The sequence below is a fragment of the Oryzias latipes genome, chromosome 12 (assembly GCF_002234675.1).
Source record: "Oryzias latipes chromosome 12, ASM223467v1".
Taxonomy (NCBI): domain Eukaryota; kingdom Metazoa; phylum Chordata; class Actinopteri; order Beloniformes; family Adrianichthyidae; genus Oryzias; species Oryzias latipes.
In genome coordinates, this window is record NC_019870.2 from 5,349,975 (window position 1) to 5,368,040 (window position 18,066).

General features: G+C 39.2%; 1 protein-coding gene across 9 annotated transcripts in view; it reads left to right on the forward strand.

The window, feature by feature from the left end:
• fcho2 (FCH domain only 2) overlaps positions 1 to 18,066 on the forward strand; it is a 53,667-nt gene that overhangs the window by 31,355 nt on the left and 4,246 nt on the right. Inside the window, exons 11-26 of one of the 9 annotated variants that reach the window (XM_023960651.1) lie at positions 132 to 156; positions 332 to 388; positions 1,578 to 1,635; positions 1,726 to 1,901; positions 3,666 to 3,690; positions 5,555 to 5,599; positions 6,261 to 6,300; positions 6,390 to 6,475; positions 7,884 to 7,967; positions 9,659 to 10,126; positions 10,471 to 10,586; positions 12,631 to 12,760; positions 12,901 to 12,939; positions 13,092 to 13,151; positions 14,376 to 14,487; positions 17,427 to 17,582. In XM_023960651.1, the coding sequence (XP_023816419.1) occupies positions 132 to 156; positions 332 to 388; positions 1,578 to 1,635; positions 1,726 to 1,901; positions 3,666 to 3,690; positions 5,555 to 5,599; positions 6,261 to 6,300; positions 6,390 to 6,475; positions 7,884 to 7,967; positions 9,659 to 10,126; positions 10,471 to 10,586; positions 12,631 to 12,760; positions 12,901 to 12,939; positions 13,092 to 13,151; positions 14,376 to 14,487; positions 17,427 to 17,582 (1,677 nt within the window). Of the gene's footprint in view, positions 1 to 131; positions 157 to 331; positions 389 to 1,577; positions 1,636 to 1,725; positions 1,902 to 3,665; positions 3,691 to 5,554; positions 5,600 to 6,260; positions 6,301 to 6,389; positions 6,476 to 7,883; positions 7,968 to 9,658; positions 10,127 to 10,470; positions 10,587 to 12,630; positions 12,761 to 12,900; positions 12,940 to 13,088; positions 13,152 to 14,375; positions 14,488 to 17,426; positions 17,583 to 18,066 lie in introns of all 9 variants that reach the window. The other 8 variants (XM_023960652.1, XM_023960653.1, XM_023960655.1 and 5 more) reach the window with 8 other exon arrangements.

Genomic DNA, 18,066 nt, shown 5'->3' on the forward strand with positions numbered 1-18,066 from the left:
GGTAAAGGGCGTATCCCTATATAAACCTTTACTAGCTTCTTAGAAGGCCCAAAGCGCTTTCCAGTCCCATTCATCCATGCACATACACACACACACATTCACACACTGATGACGGCTGATCTGTCTTTCAGGGAGTCCACAGAAGTTGAAGCTAATGTGAGTATGATGCTCTTCACAACAAACGGATTGTTTCTAATCTAATCTTAGCTTATTGTTTTTATGTGAAGGTGTAGCTTTCCAAGTGCAGGACGCGGAAAAGAATTGTTTTTCTGCATTTTCCAACTCGACTCCTCTTCTTTTTGTCTCTTTTTTTCCCCATCTGTTGGTGTAGAACACTGCTAATGGTGCCCCCCCTGGATATTACGGGTCTATAGACATCCAGAACGCTGTAAGCGAACTAATGACCCCCACACCTGCTGACACACACACACACAAGCACACCATCAGCATTCACACACTGGCAGTTGTTGTAGACATAAAGGTCACATTCTGATGTCATGCCAAACAATTCTGTCAAACATATAAACAGATTTTGGTCAAATTTGTTTTCCTTTATATATTTATTTTTTTTTTTTTAAATTTTTGATAAAAATGGTTCTATCATTGTACTTTATTTTAAAATATATTTCTTAATTAACTTTTTTTTTAAAGAATAAATATAAATAAATGTTTTTTACTTTCAAAGACAAGTGAAAAATGTTATATCATTCTTGTAAAATTGTAGAAATGCATCAATAAATAATTATTTTAAGACAAATTCAAGTCAAAAGGCTAAATGTATCCAGGATTCAAAGTTTTCGAAGTAGTCAAGTACTTAAATTCCCTCTCCGATCATCTTTTAATCTATTTTCAAAGCGTTCCTTGTTGTCTTTTTTAATTAGGATTTTGCCGTTTTGAGATAAAATAAAAAGACCTGTGTCATTTTCTAGGACATAGTTTTTGCAGTGCGGCAGTAGTTCACTGGAAATTTGCCTCTTAGATGTGGGCGGGATCATTGGTGCGGAGCAATCACGCCCCCCTTCCCTTCCCCATTTCTAAGAGCTCTCTCAGGGAGCGCACGCATTTGTTACGTCACTAACATGTTCTTTTTCAAACTGCATTTTTTTCATCTTCTAATAATGATTTGACTAAAGAAATACTCAGAGATGCAATATGAGATGAATTTACATAACAAATACTCTCCATCATCAGAAAAATACCACTAGAACATGCTAAAAGAACAAACATGATTTCTTTGGTGTTCTTAACATAAAAAAATCATGTCTAATAATTGTATAGATATAAATAATGTTTCTTTATTTACAAAAATAAAGTGCTTAATGTTACATTATTCTTGCAAAATTGTAGAAATACCTCGATAAATTCATCTTTTCAAAGCAAACTTTAAAGCAAGAAGCCAGAAATGTCCAAAATTCAGACTTTCTATACCAGTTGTACCTCAAGTACAAGTCGAGTACTTCAAAACTGTTTTCAATTTTAAGATTTAAATATTTTGGATACATAAAAACATTTTCTTTAAAAGTTTTGTTAATGTTTCACTCTTTGAAATAAATATTGTTGGTCTTATTTCATTGCAGAATGTTCCTCAGGTTGATGCGGAGGGTTTCTGTATCAGACCAGAAGTCAACGAAAATGATATCCTTTCCATTCTCATGTTGTCCATCCAGAGAGGGTCAATTTTACCCGTCTTTGTTCTCAGTTTTCCTTTAACTGCCGTTTCCGAACATGCCAAAGATAATTCCTTTTACTCCTCGAGCGACTCTGAGGACGAGGACGAGCCCAGGAGGTTCCACGTACAGATTAAACCCGTTCAGCCCAACAACGGCACGCATCACAACCGGGCGAACATCGACGAGCTGAAAGCCTCCATCGGAAACATCATCCTGTCTCCTTCCACCTCGGTACGCCCACAGAGCCTGACATCAGGCCCTTTGACACTAGGGGGCAACAGGAGCACACCAAATATCTGTCGTAGAGGTCGTTATTTTACTTGTTTAGTTTTGTTTTTATTCAAAGAAAACTATCCGTTTGTTTTAAACACTGAACTGTTTTCTCAAAGCTCCTGCTCATGTTTTACTTCTACTAAGGATTTATTACAGGTCAAACTTAGGGAGTATGTTTTATTTTGTTTTTCTTGTCTTTAAAAAACAAAAACAGCAAAAATATATGCTCCAAGTAAGGCACACCGAGTCCCTGAAGGCATTGTTAGGGATGTTTTGCTACATTGGTCAACAAACTAGACACACACACACATTAACATGTGCACACACACTCACACACACACACACACCCGTGACCTGGCTCATGCAGGCCCTTGTCCTCCCACCATCACTCTGTCTCCAAATCACTCTCCGCTGCTCCGTGAAAACAGCTACTGTCATTAAAATTTAAAGCCACTGTTGCTTATGTGCAAACACACCGCTGTGTTATTATTTTTAACGTTTTTTTTACAGCGAACTGCTACCCGGGGAGCACGCTCAGTGTCACTCCCAGCCGCTCACTACGCCAAAGTCACGCCATCCCTTCAATCCTTCCTGTTTGTTTTCATGTTTGCCTTTACTTTTAGGTTTGTCTTGAATCTTTTAGAGCATAATTAACTCTTGTTTTTCTAAATCTTTCTCTCTATAAGTTACAAACTCACAGTTTTTCAACTTCCTAGTCATTTTAGCTATATTTACATCCAATTTTTTTTTTTTTTTGTTAGATCTTCGATCATTTTTGTTTTGCAAATACACGATTTACCAGCCTGTGGATGATTATTCATTCCGCCCTAACAGAGAAGTTATCTGGACTCAAGTTAAAACGAGGCGGTGATGAATCATCTGGAGTAAATCATTGACTCATGTCCTTTTTTTTTTTTTTACTCCTCCCTGCTCATTTCTCTGTCCTTTTCGTTTCTCCTCCTGTTCGGTTCGCCCTCCGCTGTGTTCTCTTTATTGAAACAGAGTTTTTGTGTGTGTGTGTGTGGTCAGAAGGAGCTGTAATTGAACCCATTTGCCGCTTAGCGCCTGTGGGACTGAAACCCCGGCCTGGTCGCTCTGCGGCGGTTAAATGTTTTGCTATGTTCCTATAACCCATTTTGTTTCTTTTTCTTCTCCCCTGACAACCTCTGTAACCTTTCTCCTTGTAAGAAATGTGTGTGTGTGTGTGTGGGGTTATTGAAGCCAGTTTGGTCATCCTCGGGAGTGTATCTCGTGTTTCTCAGCAGGCTCTGTCAGATTTATGTCAGGTTAGAAAAAATAAAAAAAGGGCCCAGTGATGGAAGTTGGAAGTCTTGAGGGCGCGCTCTCTGCCGCCCCTCGCTGATTCGTCTCTGGCCTTAGGTACACCAGTTTGTGCTGCAAAATTCTCCACCCTAAATTGAACGTCTGGTATGTGCGAGAGTCGGAGCCCTCCTATGATTTACAGTCCGTCACTGTGAGCTGGAAACTTCTCTCTGCTGCTGGAAATAGTTCAAATACTTCCAAGCACAGGTCATATGCATCCTAATTCAAGATATATGTCTTAATTTTGAAAATAAATGTCTTAAATTCTGATATTAAGAAATAAATTCCCAAAAAATTTGATATTTGGGACACAGCGAAATGCAGATTTTCTAAGAGAGAAGTGTTGGGAGTGATCATATCTCTTTTCCTGATTAACGAATGTGTGTTTTGTTTTCTCAGGGGCAGATGCGGAGGAACCAGTCCAGTAAGTGTTTTTTCCCTGTAATCTCGCTCTGTGTGTTTTTGGACTTGGTGGGGGGGGGCAAATATTTGTTGGCCCAAGTTGGTTGACCTTAAGATGCAAACTCCACAAACCCCACGCCAAAACCAACACATGTAAAGAAAAAGTAAACGGCTGTAATTTTTGTCCGAATGTGATGATGGAGGGATGTTTCCCTCCAGTGGCGCTAATAAGACCGATCGCTGAATCAGCTGTTTGTGTTTGGACGTGTCAGACGAGCTTTTTGTTTTTTGCTAGCTGGCACCGTTTTGCAATCGTCCTGTTGGTTTTTTTCAACGTCACGCCTCGTGTGGCCTGAAAGTGTTTTCTGAGACGTGTGCCACACCGCTGCCGCGTGAGCGTGTGCTGCATGTGCGGTGTCGAGGAAAAAACAAGCAAACCCAAACAGGTCACGCTTCCGCTTCTATCCTGACAAACTGAAAAGAAAGCTTTAGCCTCCAACCTTTCTCTGTCTAATATTTGAGACGTTTGTCTGAGCTAAAATGTACTTGTAATGCAAGATGGAGGGAAAAATAGTTTTGGAACCACTTTGAGGAAAATAGTGTTTTTTATTTTGGTGTTTTTAACATATTCTTGAGGCATTTTCTGATGATGGAGGACACATTTAAAGAAAATTAAGCTCTAGATTGCATTTCTGGCTATTTCTTTCTTCAAAGAATAGAGGAAAATACGCTGAGCGGCCACAAGGCCCCTGCTCTGCTCCATTCTGATGCATCCATTTGTAGACGACTAGATCCATGTACGTCTTTGTTTTCCTTGTCTGAGTTGAAAACTGGTAAAAAAAAAAAACACTATACAGCTAGATACCTTTTGATATTGCTCACCATTTTTGTTACACCGCTAATGTTAGTTTGGGGTTTCTACTGGAAATCCTTCCCCTCTGCAGAAACTATGTCCTAGAAAGCGACACAGGTTTTTTAAATTTTATTTCTTAAAGAGCATGATCGTCATTTAAACACCATTTAAAGAAACACTTTTAGAATAGATCCTAAGATGGTCACAGTGGGACTTAAAGCTTAATACGTTCTAGAAACAGAAAGTTGGTTGTATTTAGTCAAAATAGTACTTTCAATAGTCAGTTCTTTGTTTTTTTAGCAAATTAATATAGAATCTTTATGTCCCTTTGACGGTGCTCCACATTTTTTGACTAACTTGTGAAAAAATGTAAAGTCAGTAATCAAAATCTATTTGAATTAACAGCTTTTTTCATGTTAGCATTGCCTGTTTTTTATTTTTTTTTTAACTTGTCCTGTCCAACAGATGAGCAAACCGATGAGAGCTGAAAGCCTCTCTTGTGTTATATTTTACTGTTACAACATGGGGTTATGAATCTTCTGACACACGGGGTGTATATTTGAATAAACCCCTTTTTTAATTTAGACTACACTTTTTTTATTATTTATATTTGTAACAGCTTTTGTTGGACTGGACGGAAAAGAAGAGAGAGGGATGTTAGAGAGGGGGAGAATAGAAGGGTGATTATAGAAGGGGGGAGTAAAATCATAAAGTAACATAAAACGCAAAGCACATAGTTGCTGGAAGTTTAAAATCATTTCTGTCAGTGGTAAATGTATAATAAATCTAAAAGGGGGGTGGCCTGTCCACACACATGCTCATATGTTACAAACAGACCTGCATTGCTGTGTATTTAATAAACAAATGAAACTGCTGTCCTCTACGATATGAACTGAATCTTTGCTTCAACATTGACTTATCTAGTCTGCTTTGTGGGCTTTCATTCTCTGCGTTTTGGCCTGAGTCAATACTATGTATTGATTTAAAAAAAAAAAAAAAAGCATTGATAGATGTATACTCTACATACACTCAGGATTGACTGGAGTATCTGCATTAAAGCCTAAGCCTCAGGGCTCTGGTGAGTACGTTTTCACTACAGTAGTTGGCCTTTAACCCTGCCCTCCCTTTAACCCCAAAAGTCTGCCCCAGTCCTCATCCCTGTCCTCTCACAGGGAGCCTTTCCCGCATCAAGCTGACTCCAGCTAACACCACTGACTCTTGAGTCTTATGATGAAAGGTTTACTCATGAACCGCTTAAAGTTTGGGGGCTTTTAAATCTGATAAATAAGTGCTCCTCCGGGTCACTCGCATCATAACATTTCAGTCAGGGGGGCACACAGGAGAATCCCTCTATCCTCTGTTTGGAAGTGCTTCCACTGAATTAAAAAAAATCCAAATTGACTTAACCTGTTTGCAGAATTTAAAGAAATCAATTTTACTTCCTGATAAAACTCTAACCCAAATCTTCTACCAAACTCAGTACCTGTTAGCAATTTGGATAAACAGGTATTCAACTTTTAACCGGTGTTGGATTCCTCTCTAACTCAGTGGGAAAAGGTGTTTATTTAAATTTTTTTTTTTTAGTCGGGTGACCTTTTGGTTTTTGGCGGGACCCATTTCAATTGCAGTTTCTCTTAATATATGAGAATGCTGGACATTTCTTTTTTCCACTTCAAATGTCTTTTGTTTGTTTTTATGTGCAAATTTGCATAAATCGTTCTTTGTTTGTCCTGCTGCAGGTGATGAACTCGCCAAATCCAGAGGGCCAGCATCCTTCGAGTGAGTCCATCTTCCACTGTTTTGATCCTATTAAATTTTAAAACTTTCTCAAAACTTAAAAAAAATACTGTCCTCCTCTCCTCTGGCAGTCTCACTAATAACGACCTCCTGTCTCTGGACCCATTGAGCGCGCCTCAGCCCGGCGGAGCCTCCTCCTATGGCCCATCATCTGCAGGTAACATCTATAGCCTGAAAACATCGTAAACTGTGTGCTTTTATTTTCTGGCACAGATTTGTATTTATTATTGTTGATTGGTGTGAAATTGTTCAGAAAAAATACATTTATGTATATTATGTATACACATGTATAGTAAATGGGAATCTTTTTGGCAAAAAACATTAAAATGAATCTTAAATGTAGGCTTTTTTTAAAAAACATATCTAACTTTAAAAGCTTAAATGTTTGTTTTTATATATAGTTTTAGAAACAAAAGAAAAGGTATGATAGACAGTTTGGATTATTTTTTTCTTGTAAAATGTAATTAGGACATAAAATTACCCACATTTGTACTTAAATGTAAAAAGGTTTTATTTTATTTTTTTTATAAATTTTTTTTTTAAATGTTTAACAATATATTTAACTGGTTTTACAGACATTTCTGGTGTTTTTTCATGCTGTGAATATCTGGTTGAATAAAACAAAGAAATCATAAAAGTTTTTTAAAAGTTCAGTTTTTTCACATTTTTCATATATTTTTCCTAAAAAATCCTTTTATCCAGATAGGTCGATCCAAAAGAATTTCTCGTTTATGACAACGACCTGAGTTTGCGGCCACAATACAACAAAATGTAATTCTTGTATAGGTTCATTTTAGTTCTCAAAGACTTGTTAACTAAGACATCATATGACTTCTGCACTCAAAGATATTTATAGTTTTTTTATTCAGTGGATCTTTAAGGGAAAACTGTGACAATGTAAACATTCTCCCAATAACATTTGATCTAAATCTTACTAAAATAATAGAGAACAAAGACAAATATCAAAAACAAAAGTCCATTTCTGTTTCCTTTGAAATTCTTGTTCCCTTTTTCTGTGTCTGTTTTTGTTTTCCATCTTTCATGATTTGACCGTTTCAGCGTTTGTTTTTTAATTCGCATACAGTGGATTTGTGTTTGACACCAGCGTTCAAACAGAGTGACATTAGCACTGACCCATTACCCAGGTTAAGCATAATCCACAGTTAATTGGCACCTAGTTGGGGTCAGCGGGTCGGCTCTAAAGCCCGCTGGCACGTATGTTGTCAAACAGAGTCTCGTTACTGTCAAAGGTCTCAGCTTAAAAGTCAGAAGAGCATCAACAGGTGCCCCCATCAGGATACAGGGATGAGGGTTCACCTCAGCTGGGTGGATTCAGTCTCTGGACCCTGATGAGGTGTTTGCAGCTTAAACTCCAACAGGTTTTGAAACCAAGTCCTGAAAAAGTCCAAAAATGTTGAAAATGTTTTTTTCATTTGTTACATTTGACCTCTTCATTGATTTTATTTATGAAGATTTGTATGCGAATCATTTATTTTCTTTCCTGTGAAAGTCTTTTTTTGAGTTTAAATGTTAATGTGTTGTTTGATTTACTTTATTTTTGTCAGACCTTGCCTCTGTCTCCTTTTCAATCTCTTCGTCTTCATCTTGTCTGACGAATGACTCTGACGTCTTCCTGCCAGAGGCAGCAGGTAAACTGTGTGTACATCCAGGTGGACGTTAACCTGCAGGGACTTTCACCATTTTATTACTCCTTTTTAGTATCTTAGCTCAATAGAATTGAATTTTTATGCAAAATGCATGCAATTTAGCATTTCTGCATATTTAAATCAAGTTTTTCCCTGAAGATCAGTGACTTTAGGAAGCTGTCCTGTTGTAATGCTCTACACGTTTAGGAGACCTAAAATTCTAACTACCGTAGACTTGTCTTTTTTTTTTTTGACGAGTAAACGTCCAGTCATACTCATTCACTGTAAATCAATTATCTTGTGTGTATTGTGCTTTTTAAGAAAAGAAAAACAATCTCCATCATACAAACTTCATCTTTACACCTTTAATATGTGACATCACCAATTGAATTTTAAACTGTAAAAAAAAGACATAAAGGAAGAAAGTAAAATTTGAAGTTTTGTTGGACCCACTCACCTGCCAATCAAAAACTCATGCCCCTGAAAATGCCCAAACTTAAGTTCCAATAAACTACATTTTTAAATGAATTCCTTCCTTTACTCTCATGAATGGAAAACCAAATCATATCAATAAAGATTTTTTATATCACGCTGTACAGATGTTTAGTTTTGGTGTAAAATCTGACTTTTTAAGTTTCGTGTAAAATCTTTTATTTCTGACATCTGCCTCCAGTGGCCTCTAGAGGAACTGCAACAATTACTATTTTCTGGTTTGGGTCACATTTGGGAACGGATGGTGGGTGCTGGTTTAAAAAGTGCTTTTACACCACCCTCAGCTACGCACGTTCAAGTGAAAAGTCTATGTAAACGTACATATATGCACACTTCGGGCTTCCGCGTTCAGAACTTTTCGTTCCAGCGTCGCTACGCAAGTTTTTAACACTGTCACGTACAAAACGCGTATACATCAAATGCACATTGAACTTTTACCAATCAGGGACTTTGATTTGGTAGTGACGAATAGATGGGGTTAATTTACCGAAGTACCAACCGTTTGAAAATAATTTAGAAGAAATTAATAATTGCGATTTGTGCCGGAACTCTATGACACCGAGCCCTTTATATATCGGAATAGAGCTGTGAAATATAAAGCCTGGAGCCAGATTTATATTTAGATTTAGATCTATTTCAAGCAGAAGCAACAGAAAAAGAAAAACATTCATAACAAAAAACTATTTGTACCACTTCGACATTTTGCACCAGTCCAAAAAGCGTGTTCTTGAACATGCATCACATGCCTGGTGTGATCATATTATAACACTGACAGTGCGAGGTCACATCCTCCCTGCTTTGTTAAGAAGACCTCAATTAACCAAACACCTTTCTTTTTGGCTACTTTTTTTTTAGATTGGCCTGCTGGCCAAAGGTGGAACCAACCATCTTCACTGTGCACAGAAAAACAGGGATGGGGAATTGTTCTACAGCTCATATTACACATCAGTATGAAGTTATTTGTAGTTACCTCCAGCCTTGACTTTATGTAAAACTGTAGCTGTTTTAAAAAAAAAACAGATTTTAACTGGAGCAACACATTAATTGAGTTTTTTCTAGGTTTCATGCCTCATTTCAGCTACTTTCAGCCTCTTTAATTCAAACAGTCCTTCAGGAATTCACCTGTCTGTCTGATGAACTGATCTTTCATCCTTTAACCCTTTCACCTTTATCGCTTCTGTCACCCACGCTGCTTCTTTCAGTGGACTTCGCGCCACAGCAGATGCGCTCTCCTCCTCTGGCAGAGTGTCAGCTTTCCAAAGATGTCTCCTCTTTCTCTTCTTCCTCATCTTCACCCTGGCAGTCACCAGAAGCACAGTTTCAAGCTCTCAAACCCGCCCCAGCGAGAGCTCAAAGTGCCCCCACCACCCGTCCCACTGAACCAATAGACCCCATTAAAAGCCCCGGCGCTGCCAGCCCTCCAAAGAGCGCCGACACCGTCACGGCCTTTACCTGGTCCCAGAACCAGTGGACGGCTTTCAGTGATAACTTTGCTCCGCCGCGTCACCTGAGCTCATCTGTGAAGGAGCTGCTGCATTCGGGCTCCGGCAGGACCAGCAACCTTCTGTATGATGATGCGGCGGCCTGCAGAGAGGCCAACCCTTTCTGTTTCCCTGATGTCTCCTCTGATAGGCCAAAGAGCGCGGGCCCATCAGGGAAACTGATGAATGGTACACAGCATGAACTGTGACTGACGTGACTTTTTATTAAACATTTATTCATTTTTTGTGCTTCTATTTCATGGTTTTTATTTTCTGACGTGTCTGACACCCCCCTCCTGATTTACAACATAATTATGTTTTTGACCAAATTCTCATGAAACATGTTTTATCTCTTTGTTGATTCAGATTTTTTTAAGGTTTTACTGAAAACTCAAGAATGTGTTGCATGATTTGATTTGTTTTTTGTTTTTTTGCATGTATAAAAAGTCGAACACTTGTGCTTTTTTTTTTAACCAAAAATGCAGAATAAGTGTTTTTTTCTCGATTTGAAATTTCTTTTTTTCTTCTTCTAGTGCCATTACCAAACCGACCCATAACACCCCTGGCAACCGGAGCCCTCATGCCCCCACCCCGACCCTCTTCCAGGCCCAAACTTCCCACTGCAAAACTCACAGGAATCAATGAAATTGTGAGTATAAGAAACATGGATGTGTACATTATTCTGATCGCGTTAGTCATTCAAAATTTTTGGTTCCTACTTCAGTTCTTGTGTGGATGCAAATTGATCATAATTTGGGGTAAAACCATGAAAAAAGTTTGTAAATATGAAAACAGTTGCCTGTACGCATTATATTTTTGAACACTGCAATCACAAACAATGATAGTTTCACTGCTGTGCTTTACAGTTGGAGGGAACTTTTAAACACTTTGTTCAAAAATGCAACTGCTTTTAAAACTCTTCAGGAACTTTATTTACAGAAATGTACTTTTTTTTTAATTTGTTGTGGAGTTTGCTCACTTTTTTGATTCTTGCCCTTGGTTATCACTAATATGTTTTCAAAACTTTCGAAATATTGTGTTTTCTTCCTTTTTTTAAGGACAATAATTGCTGGAGAAAAAATTGAATTGGTTTAATTATCTACACTTTTTGTTTTTAATAAATCCTTTTAGAAAGCTCCTGTTATGGCCTCATGAGTTCCAGCCATTCTTCTTTGTGTATACAATGACACTAAAACAAAACTGTATATTTTAGTTTTAGGGGTGGATCTTTTTAAAGGCTGACTGGCTGATTAAAAACATTTTCTTAATTTTGTTGGTGGTTTAAATCAGTGGTCCTCAACCCTGCAGACTAGTACTGGTCCCTGCAACAGTTGGTACCAGACCACAAAGGGGAAAAAAAAATTCTTCCCTCTGTGTTCACAAAACAAAAATTGTTTTTTGTTTTATTTATGCGGATTCTCTTCATCCTTTTACAAGCTGGTCCATGAAAACATTGTATGACATTAAATCGGTCCGCGGCCTGGAAAAAGGTTAGGGACCACTGGTTCCTACCACTGGTAGAGTTTAATGAACTTGTCTAGTGTTTGAACTAAATAGGGTTTTTTTTTAAAGAAACTTACATTTGTAATTACAATTGGAGTGTTTTTATTGGATTTAGTCTTCAGTCTAAGAGCAGAATTTCAGAACATTTCATATCTGTAAGTTTTATCCCCAAATTGTGACTGTAAGAACAAGAAAGCTAAAAAAAAAATGAGGCTCTAGGACAGGGGTCCCCAAACTTTTTCCAGTGAAGGCCACTGGACGTTTCCATTCTCTGATCGGGGGCCAGGGTCAGTTTGAAACAGATAAAGTGTGACAGTCGCAGGGTTGCCTAAATGTAAATATTTATTGTTTCCCAGAAAGCCACACATAACCAAATATAGATAACCCGACCTGATTTCAAATAATCCTGTCTGGGTTCTTCACCAAAAAAAAAGAAAACAGTAAGAATCAGCAAACATATAATAACTTAATTGCTTAATGGCTATAATAGCTTAGAGAGTTTGTTTGCTCACATTTGCAAGCCATCATATTTCTCTTTGGGACGGGATTCATAATATCGGTATAGATTGTCTTCTTTGAATACCGCCACCATCTATTGGCAGATGATACAAACCGGCTTTTCTTTATGTTGAACAAAAAAATACTTGTTTGTCCACCACAGGTTAAATACCCTGCATTCTAAATCAAGTTTTCTCTTCCCTAACCATTTGGCAGTTCTACGACTGGGGCAAAGTGAGGTTGCAGTAGCAACATTTTTAGGTTAGCTGACATTTCAATTCAAATAAGCTTTGTTGACGTGAGGAAACAAATCCCGAGATTCCGTTGGGCAGACCCAGTTCACCATGCTTCACTTTTCCGTGCTTCCATGAGTCTCGATCACGTGGTTATGCTAAAAAAAAAAAAAAAAATTGCAAAAAGATAAGAATCATTTTGGGGGCCGGGTCAAATGCATGGGCGGGCCGGGTCCGGCCCCCGTGCCGCAGTTTGGGGGCCCCTGCTCTAGGAGTTTACAATGAATAGAAAAACCTGTAAACGTTTTTATTTGGTGATCATTTATGTAAATCATTTGTTAAAAGGGGAAAATATTTAGTCTTTTGGCCAAAGAGGCATTTTTTTCTTTGTTTTTATGACTGGTTTATTAATGGAACATCCATTTGTATTTGTCAATCAATTTGTATATTTTCTGTCAGGGACGCCCTTTCAGCCCGCCAAAAACATCCAACGGCAGCCCTCCATCGACCGCACCGCTCGCCCGAGCTGAGAGTTCGTCTTCTTTGTCCTCGAACGCATCACTCAGCGCTGTGAACACCCCCACTGTTGGTACGACCCTTTTCGTCCGCTCTTCACCTCCTTCCCACCTTCTCAGCAAACATATTTTTCTTTCTGCACCACATTGTGCCACCATCCCCTCCATCTCCTCCCCCTCACTTTTCCTCCCCTCTTTTCCTCCTTTGAGACAGACCTGCTCTCCCTGTCTCCTCTCTTTCCACTAAGCCAAAGTGAGTCTTCCCCTCCGAGCTCATCTTCTAAAATCCTCTTCCATAGAAATGTTTAATCAGAATTCACTGATGTGAAGAAAGACACGACCACCACCATCTTTCCTCTCATTTTCTATCTTCTCTCTTCTCCACACTTTTATTGTGGTCAGCAGAAGATGATCTGTTTGTAGCGAAGCTGCCGACCTTTGAGAAGCGGTGCGAGACGCCAGCAGGTACAGTCCAGCCTTACGCTGGGGGAGCTCTCCTCTGGTTTAGCTGAATGACTAACCCCCAGTCTGGCCTGGCAGACAGACGGCTGGATAAGCGTCTTTGCAGCTGATCTGCATTATGAGTTATTCCCCTAACAAGTTTGTTTGTCAGCAGGAAACTCTCAGCAATGATTCCTGACCATTTTGTCTAATGCTTCTCTGTTTAATCAAATGGATTCTTTTAAAAGTCCCACTCCAATCATCTTTTGATCTATTATAAAGGCATTCCCAGTGGTCTTTTAGCCATAATCAAATACGTTTTCTATGACATAGATTCTGCAGAGCGGCAGCAGTTAATCAGAAATTCACCTCAGAGTTGTGGTCGCAATGGTCCGTAGTGAGCCTCCGTTCATTTCCCATCATCCCTTTGCTTACATTCTCTCCCGCTAGCTTACAGCCCCTCACAACGCCAACCTAACATTAGCGCTGCAACAAAAATGATGAGCAATATTGGAGTTAATCAGCTGTACAGTTTGGGGGGAAAACAAAGACGTACATGTTCCGTACCGGACCAGTATTTTGATCATTTCCATTTAAAATGGGCCTATTAAACTTGACCCCGCTTAAAAGCCTTTAAATGCGGCTGGGCCCCTGTTGGTTGAAGAATAGAATGGAATGGTTAGGGCAGAGCGAGTGTCGTCACACGATGAAACCCGTTGATTGGCAGAAGATCATTACGACAAAGTGCCAAACCAGCGCCAACATATTCCTCTTCACCGCCTGCAGTTTTCTCTCAAACGACATTGAGTAACTTGTGTATATATAAAGTACCAAAAGCCAGCAAGCTATCAAAACATGTTGAGCTATTGACCTTCCAATTGTAGTTTTAAAAAAAGCTTTTTCCCACTGAATTTTTTCATCTGCTCCTGATTCACAGCGATTTGAATAAAAAGAAATGCTCAGAAACGCAGTTTTAATCCCAATTTTATTTATATATATCCACCATCGTGCAAAAAATGCTACAAGAACATGTTAAAAACACCAAAAACAGGAATTTCATAGGAGTGGGCCTTTAAAAAAGAAAGCAGCTGCTGCACAAAAATCTAAAAATAACAGCGTTTGAATGCAGACCTCGTCTGATGAAATGCCATAAAGATGTAAACCATCTTTTGCATGCTTCTAATCCTGACTGCTCTGTTTGTTTTTCAATCTGCAGCTGGGTCAAACCCATGTTTTTTTCATTCTCAGGAACGTCTCGCGGTCCCAGCCCTGTGACCCTGGCATCCCAAGATGCCTTGCCCATTGCCGTGGCCTTCACAGAGTCAGTTAATGCCTACTTCAAAGGAGCTGATCCCACTAAGTGAGTCTCACGTGACAACCCAAAGACCGCAACTTTATTTTCTATACCTCCAGTGTCACTGCGGAGTTTCACAGTCCAGCTTGCAGCAGGGAGACAGTTCTACCCCGCTCGTTCTGCATGCGTGTAACGTTCTGCGCGAGTCTGGCACCGTTCTTTCAGAAGGGATTACCTGCATGAGCAGATTCCGAGTCAGATTCCACATCAGAGAAAAACATACAGTCTTTTATTGGTTAACTGCCGCTAAATTGCTGCTGTGCAAAAAGGCTTATTTTTGCAGGAGATTAGCAAATGGAATTTTTTTTATATAAGTTATGCAGCCAAAGCCCTGTGCGAGTTCAAGACCAGCAGAGGGGAGCAAACACCCCAGCCAAGACACCCCCTCCCCAGTGTCCCCCAATATTATCCAGTCCTCTCATGCAGTTGCAGAAGCGCCACAAGAACTATACCATCCCTACACACATAGAATAAGTAATAAACTATATTTATAATTATTTTTATTCAGAAAAGGAAAATGCATTTTTTACTCTACAACAAAATCCTGATGATAAAAAGATGAATCATTTTCAAGCCTACACCAACACCTGTGAACGAGTCAAAAAGTTACTTGAAGTCGGAATAAATCTATTAACAATTCTGGTTTTTGACTTTAAACAGCAGTTTATGTTGGAAAAATCCTGCAAAGGATTATTTTTACTTTAATACCAATTACAGTGGTCTGTCGCTACATCGCAGTTCACCTTATCGTGGTCTCACTTTTTTGCAGAATTAAAAAAATATATATATATTTTATACTTTAACAACAAACTGGGTTCTGCTTCCTGATTGGCTGTTGACTTTGTCACCTATTATCCTCCATGCTGTGTCTCCTGTACAGGAGTGCCTTCAGGTTGCCAAATCTACATAAATATTTGATGGCGTTCAGATCTTTGTTTTCATTCTAAAATACTGGACTTATTTCTCCATGAAGGTTGAAACTTTGAGCATTTGTAACAAGAGAGAAAAGTGAAATTGTCCATGTTTGTCTGAGTAAAGGGTATAAAGTGCGTAGTGAGGAGTTTTATAGGCTTAAAATATCTATAATTATACTTTGCGAATTTCACCTTTTGCAGGCAACATAATTCACGCAATAAATGAGAGAAGACTGTAACACCAACGTTTTAGTAGATCTTTTAAAACTCCTTTTATAACTAAAATGTATAAAAATGATCAAACTGGACAGTAGATAAATCAGCACATTGTGGAAAATTTGCAGTGACTGTGTTTACGTGCCCAGCATAGTGGTTTTTAGCTCTCCAAGACGCTCAGGACAGTTGGACAAAAGCAAAACTGAAGATACAAATGCCTTAAAAACTTTGTCTGCGGATGAAAAGTCATAAAACCGTCAGGAAACACAGGAAGTGCTTCCTGCAAATGCTTGTTTCCATTGCAAACTAGGTGTTTAACTATTAACATGTTTCAGATAAATGAAATCATTCTATAAATTTCAGGAATAAGATAAAGGTGATTAAAGAGTTTGTTTGCATGATAATGTCTTAAGATATGAACTTAATCAGGATGTAATGGAAATATTGCTGTGGACATCGGTTTTGTTCAGTTGTACCATTTTTGTGTTACATTAAAATGTATTTATCCTTCCAGGGTGAACACAAGTTAGTTTTTGGTTCTCTGTTACCGTGTGCAGCCGCTGGATTCCTATGAGACAGTTCTGATGGTGCTTTGTGCTTTAGAGCAGTGGTCCCCAACATCCAGGCTGCAGACCGGTACCGGTCCATGGGGAAGTTGGTACCAGCTGCATAGAAAAAAAACACAAGCCACATTTTTTTCTGTTTTATTTATAAACTGAAAGAAGTTGTGTTTTAGAAAACTACTGGATTCTCTTCACCACATCCGACCCAATAATGACAAATTCCAAGTCGCTCTTGTTGAAAATCCATCCGCTACTTTCTTAAAGCGGCAGCACCGTCAGCAAAACTGAAATCCCCAAGCCAGCAAAGTTAATGAAAAAACATATTTGGAAATATTTTTTTGTGGCAGAAGAGTCAGTGAGGAAACGGACGAAGAGCCTTCAACTTCAAAATAAAAGAAAACTACATCTTTTGCAAACAGAAACCAGGAGTATTGACTCCAAAATTGTATTTATTGAGACAACAATAATAATGCATAATCTTCAGCAACCGGCTGTCTAATAAGATAAGATAAAGACACTTTATTGATCCCAGACCGGGAAAATGTGTTGTTGCACTGACCGTGTACAGGCTCAGTACAAACAAACAAACAGTGAGTATCTAATTTTACGAGAATTCTGCCAATAAATTTGTTCAAATGGTGGATGCATGATTCATATTCTATTTAGAAAACACCACTTCCAGTGACTGTTTTTTCGCACCTTAAAAGTCGGACAAGATTAAAGTTGGCGTGTGATTTTGTAGCTTTTACTTTGATAGTTATGCATTAAGGGACAATGTGGATCACATTTTAATGGTGCTTTCATAAAATCTAGAGAACAAGTTTAAACAGATGTTTTACAGAGGATGAAGACTGCCTTAAAAGGCAAGGGAAACTGGAGGCTAAAAAGAAATCGAACCCCAACTTCAGCCTTGTTCAGACCACTCCATGAATATGTCGTCTGACATTATATAGGTCCGGTAGCGCAGTGGTCTTTCGCCTTATAGCAAGAACGTCCTGGTTTGAATCCCAGTTGGGACCTTTCTATTTGGAGTTTGCTTGTTGGTGAACCCTGCCTTTACCCAACAGTAGCTGGAACAGGCTCTGGCAACCCTGTGACCCCAAAAGGGATATAGCAGGTTAAGAAAATGGATGGAGGGATGGGTTAAACTGGTCTGTAGCCTTAGGTAGGGAACCACTGCCTTAGAGAACTTTTGTTCACTTTTGCAGTAATTCTGTAAATCAGGGGATTTTACCTGGTGGTTTCTCCACAGGTGCATTGTGAAGATCACAGGAGACATGACGCTCTCATTCCCTATGGGCATCATCAAAGTCTTCACGTCCAACCCGTCCCCCGCTGTCCTCACCTTCAAACTGAAGAATGCCAGCAGGCTGGAGCAGATCCTCCCCAACGTGCAGCTACTCCACAGGTGAGGATCCCCCAAAACGCTCTGGTCAAAGACAGACTTGAGCTGGAAGGAAGTGGCCTCTGCGTCACTGGAGGGTAATTCAATTATCACGAGGACATAAAGCTGTCATTAGGCCGTCAGAGAAGTATTCTCCCGCAGACGTTCAGGTTCTCAGCTGCTCGTGTCTCTTCTGAAGGAAACACTTCATTAAACTGCAGCTTCATTCAGCACCAGACTCATCCAACACTTTATTGCCTTTCTCACCTCGTTTGTTGGAGCACAACGTATTGAATGTGTATTTTACCTCACAGTCAGCCCAGCTTTCAGTAAGGTGCTAAATATGTAAGGCCGGCTGTTTTTGCCACTAGAGAAAGTCATAAAGAAACTACATCTTTATTTGCTCTTCGCTCTGGTTCCTCCCGACCACATGGCAAGGCTAATCAAATCAACCGAAGTTCACGATTTAGTAGCTGCTTGGATATAACAGCCTCATATTTTCCAAGCT